Source organism: Vigna angularis, chromosome 6 (genome assembly GCF_016808095.1).
Source record: "Vigna angularis cultivar LongXiaoDou No.4 chromosome 6, ASM1680809v1, whole genome shotgun sequence".
NCBI classification, from domain to species: Eukaryota; Viridiplantae; Streptophyta; class Magnoliopsida; order Fabales; family Fabaceae; genus Vigna; species Vigna angularis.
In genome coordinates, this window is record NC_068975.1 from 33,979,872 (window position 1) to 33,985,369 (window position 5,498).

Consider the following 5,498-nt stretch of genomic DNA (forward strand, 5'->3'; position numbering starts at 1 on the left):
CGTTCTTAGTCAAACACTTAGAAATCAAGTGCGGTTCCAATTACCGCCCAAAAAACAATGGTAGAAACAAGCTACAACACAGTGTAATGCATTGAATGTTTAAGAATTTTCTTCTTGTTTGTTGAAAATATCTATGATGTAAGATACACGTAAAAGGAAGATAAAATATAAGGAATGCCGCTGAGAGTAAATTGGCGTTTCAAACAAATCGTTGAACACCTTATTCTTCACATGGAAAATTCTACTCAATTCAATACTTTTTCTTCTTCGTTGGTAACCGATCCTTTTACTAATTTTTTAAAAAAACAAATAAATATTATTTGTAGTGCAAATAGTTGGAAGAAATAAAATAAAAATGGTGATTTTTGGCATTGAAAATAAAAGTAAAAAGAATGTGATAAAGTTTTGTACGCAGTGGGTGATGAACGTGATGATTATGGAAAGGAAGAATAAGGATGAGTGTGATGACAATCGTGCACCACTGAAAGGGGTCGATTACTTTAATTTGGAGAATAATATCCATGTTTGAAATAATATCTACCTCCTAACATTGTCTTGAGGATCTTAGATAAAATTAGTCCAAAAGAAATACCCTCGTACCTTTTCACGATACAAATGAACGTCCAATTGTTTCTGAGACCACGTATGGATAAAAAAGCACAGAGAGTCGAGGTACAGAGCATCTCCTCTGTGTGTGATCCACCTTCCTTCTAACTTTATGCCAAGAAAAAGTGTATCAATGACGAAAAGGAAAGAACATTCACCGGTAACATGGTCTAGTCTAGATTCTTCTTGGAACAGATTTAGTGGACTGTGCTATCTTAACAATTCAGAATCCCGCATGCTGCACGTTTCAGCCATTCCCACATAATATCCAGCTAGACGCAACTCAGTCTGAACACCCCATTCTTTGACTGGGGAACAGATTCAATTTCTGAAAACACACGTTAAACAAAATCTCTCCACCCAGAAAACACACACAAATATTGTACTTGTTCACACTATGGTCCAACGTAACAGTTTTAATTCAATACTCAAAAATCACTAGGCCGGTCCAACCCCTCGACTTTTTGAGATAAAAAAAATAAAGTCGTGTAGTAAGAAGTTGGTACATTGTTTGTGAATGTGTGGTACAATGTAATAACGCAAAGATGTATATGCACCAATTACATCATCGATTAGGAGAATAAGTAGAAAAGAAGTGGGAGGGGTGGCACTGAACAAATATGATATCAGAAATGGTTCCTGTCTCTTTTCTTGAGCATTCTCTGTTCTTACATAATTTAACTCATCACATATGTGTTGAGGCTAACTGCTCCACAACACTTGTGGATCTCCTAGATACAATATATTGCTATAATTTCTTATGACTTTAAATTTCAATGAAAGAATCTGTAAAAACTTACAACAAAAATTGGGAACTTAGTAAACACAGAAGTTTTACCACTATAAAACAGAAATGGACATTGCTACTGAAACATCACCGGCAAAGCTGGCTTCCCTGGCCGTAGTTGAATTGTCAGCAAATGCGTAGCCTACACCTAATCCACCGTAAGGTAAAGATGCATGCTCACATCTTTGAAACACTCTCGCAAGTGAAGCTGCTTTTCTTCTTGCACGTTTTGTCCCTGTAAAAAGAAGGGTTTGAAGTAAGCCAGCCAAAGCTGGCGCCTTCACAACTCTTTCTGTTGCAACTGATCCTCCACTCCGGCATAACTCAAGCAATGCTGCAACCGCGTTCTCTTTACCTCTCGGCGTTCCACAACGCATCATTCCGATCAAACCAGCAACTGCTGCCTCCTCATTTACCACTGCTTTGGCCCCAATAGGCTGCCGGACGATCAACACCAGAGCACCGGCTGCTTCTTCTGCAACTCCTTCATTCCCCAAAGCACCAACAAGTGCTGTCACTGCCCCGGCTTCTATCATTCTACCACAATTCTCGGGGTGTGTGGAAAGATTGAACAAAGCTGTCACAGCATCCTTCTTTCCTCTCGGAGTCCCCTCTCGCAACAGCCCTGCCAGGGCCTCAACTGCTCCCATCTCATCTGCAATTATTTTCTTATAGTCATGGACGGCCGATAGGCTGAACAACGTTGCAGCAGCATTTTCCCTTGCCTCTGTGGTGTGTCCAAATCTCAACACATCAACAATTGATCCTAGACACCCTTCCTCGTCCATGATCCTACTTTTGTTCTTGTCAAAAATGGACAAATTGAGCAGTGCAGTCACGGAATTCTCCTGAGCGACAGCATTGGGCGATGAAAGTAAATTCCTAAGATAGGGAATCGCCCCTGCTTCTGCAATGAATGAGCGGTTTTCCTTTCCCGTTTTTGCAAGCAACCTAATCTCCCGAGCAGCCACAGTCTTCCCAGCCTGAGAACCTCCAGCAAGCTGCTGAATAAGAAGCTTCGCTGTGGCTCTGTTTGCTTCAACGGCAGCTTTGGTAGGACAAGCTGTTGTAAAACCTTCACCAATCGCATCCATGACCTCCGATGGATCGAGAGGAACTCCATGTGCGGTGCACCACTGCACAATCAAATTCCTCAGAGCACGGTTCGGAACAAGGCGAGTGTGTGCAAGCAATTGACCTGTTTTGGGACAAGTAGTGTGCCCTTCTTCCATCCACCTTGAAATGGAACTCCTGTCATATGTTTGACCAGTGGAAATAATTACAGGATCTCTCATCAAATCCAATGAAATTGGACAGGAGAAGTCCTTAGGAACAGTAAAAAAGGTTTCTGCAATTTCCCGGGTAATCATCCTCTTCTTAGGTTTCTTCCGACTCCCGTTCTCTAGACCAAGTTCATCCTCCTCAAAGCCAAAAAGCAAAAACCTGCAATACCTAGTCATAGCCACCAACCCATTAAGCACAGAAATAGTAGGCTCAATGTCACCCTCGTGATTAACAATCTGCTCCTCCAAGGCCTCAATTTCAGTCCTACAACTATCTGCATCCACAATCTGCAATTTCTCAACATAGAAAGATCTCAATTCAGCAGAATCAGGAATCCTTCCATTCTCAAACTCGTCAAGAAAGGAAAAGAAAAGAATCCTGAGAGCATCGTCCTTCATATCTATAAAAAGCTTAGCTCTCCTCGACTGCTTCTGCAAGAGCTGAACCTGTTCCCTAATATCCTTACTCAACAACACATCCTTAACGGGAAAAACATCCAAAAGGGTCGAAATTTCCTGGTTCAAATCGTGGAAGTGACCAGAGATGGAATGGTTCTGAAGCAAGAGCCACAACTTACTCGATTGGGCGCAGTAATCGAGGAGAATCTTGGAGCGGTAGAGCAAGAGGTAAAGCTCCTTGAGACAAAGCACCGCCGTGGGTGGAAGACAAGAAGAACCTGAATCGGAATCACGCAAATACTCCAAAAGCAACTGGAAAGCCTCGACTCGTCGGATCAGAGACCGGGAGTTCTTGCGCTGGAAGAAGAAGCAACGGTTAGAAAAACATGACACAATCTCGCGGGCAACGGAGAGAAGGGTCTGAACCAAAGCGACGTCACTTAAGTCAACGGGGGCCAGAAACGCGTCCAACGTCGGCGACCTCCTCCGCCTGAGCGACGAGAAAATTGCTCCTGAAGCCATTGAAGAAGTTTTAGGGTTTCCACGTTGAAACACACTCGAGGGATTCAATACGTTGTTGTCTTCGATAAACTGATGGTAATTTTAAGAACCCAGAAAATGTTTGAGGCGAAATATAAGAACTTGCGGAAGTTTCAGATCTGGGGAGGGGGAGAGAATAAATTTTCCAGGAAAAGAAACAGAGAAAGAAAGAAGAAAGAAAGAGTATGAATAAGTTGTTGTTTTGGGTGGGGTTTTGAATGTTGAAAGGGTTAAGAAATAAGAAGATGTAATGAGGATGGAGAAATAAAAAATGGAGGAAATCCGCGTATGAGTTAGAGAGGAAAAGAAAGAAGGAGTGAATTTGCTAAGACTTTGTTGTGTGCTCTTTTTTTTCCAATGCTTTTCTTATTTTTCAATCCCGTAGGAGTTTCGATGCAGCCTGCGTGAGGACTTTCCTAAGTTTGACGGATTGATCATGCAGATTCTAGTCCATTCGTTTTATTTATTTTTCATATTTTTATTTTGGATTTGCTTTGCTTTGCAGCCAGACAGGGAAAGAGTAAAGGAAAGGGTTAAAGATAGGTAGATAGATAGATGGGTTCGGCTTGTCAACCCAAAAAAGAAGGGTTCGACTTTTGTAGGAAATTACGATTGTGGTTATCTTGTCATGGTCTGAGAAAGACAACGCTGTTCTTTTCAGACAAGGCTTAAACGGTAATTGACGAAGATGTTGTGAGTCTTTGTGTGTTGTTTTGGCTTTGACTTTGTGTGTGGAACAGTGCGTCTGATTCCAGGTACTGCCTTTGATGCCCTTCGTCCGTTTTTGCTTTCTTCGCCCATGATTTCAAATTTGCTTAAAGTCCAAACTGTTTGCAGTTCCTTGATATCTGTGCATCATGTCTCTTTTCTCCCCTCACAATACAAGAAAATAGTATCCATTCATAGATGCATTTGCTACCGTTTTGAGGTCTTTCATTAGTACTTCCTTTGCTTTAATTCGAAAATGGATACACATCATTAATTTTCGTCTATTTTTTTAGTGCCGTGTTTTTTTATCTTGCACATCCATTTCCCGAATCGGTAATGATCCATTCACATTTTTTTTTTCTATAACAACATTTACCTGGATGTATAGAAATAGATATGAATTTCATTATCATTGTCAAAATGTCAACAATGGAACAAAAAATCGACACTTCAAACAATAGACAGTGATAATTCTCATTATTAGATTTGTTATTTTCCACTAATGTAGTGTTCTATTAACGATTTCATCATACTGTTTTTAACAGCGAAAAATATCAGATAGTTAATTCTAAGAAGAAAAAAACGACTTGCCAGACTTTTTTTTAATAAATAAGGAATTTATGCAGTTTTAACAACTTTAAGGATTTTATCTTTTAGAAATTAAAAATTATTATGTGTTATTATAAGCAAAAGTCAGACCGAATATTTCAATATGAGGGATACTGAAATTTTTTGATTGAATTAGATATAAAAGAAATTAAATCAATATAAAAATTAAAATAGAGTAATTAGATGTCTCTGTTCAAAATAAAATGACCTATTATACAAAATAAGATACAAAACTATATTCAAATTAAAGTTTTATTGAAAAAATATTTAATAAAAAATAACCAAAAAAAATTGAAAGATATTTATCAAAATCAAACTAGGTCGGCCGGTTCAATTGATTGAACCAAAAACTGACCCAGGATTTGGTCCAAATCTTTTAAAAGATAGAATTTCAACTAAATTGAATTAAAACTAATCAAATCGATTATGATTGAATATATATATATATATATATATATATATATATATATATATATATATATATATATATATATATATATATATATATATATATATATATATATATATATATATATATATAATAGTCGGCCGAAGAGTTTAGTCGA

The 5,498-nt window shown here is 38.5% G+C and overlaps 1 protein-coding gene across 1 annotated transcript; it reads right to left on the bottom strand.

The window, feature by feature from the left end:
- Positions 1 to 1,213: 1,213 nt before the first annotated feature.
- LOC108343422 (U-box domain-containing protein 17) lies at positions 1,214 to 4,106 on the bottom strand. Its single transcript, XM_017581696.2, has one exon. The coding sequence runs from the start codon at positions 3,595 to 3,597 to the stop codon at positions 1,447 to 1,449; it is 2,151 nt and encodes a 716-aa protein (XP_017437185.1). The 5' UTR covers positions 3,598 to 4,106; the 3' UTR covers positions 1,214 to 1,446.
- Between the last annotated feature and the right edge of the window lie 1,392 nt (positions 4,107 to 5,498).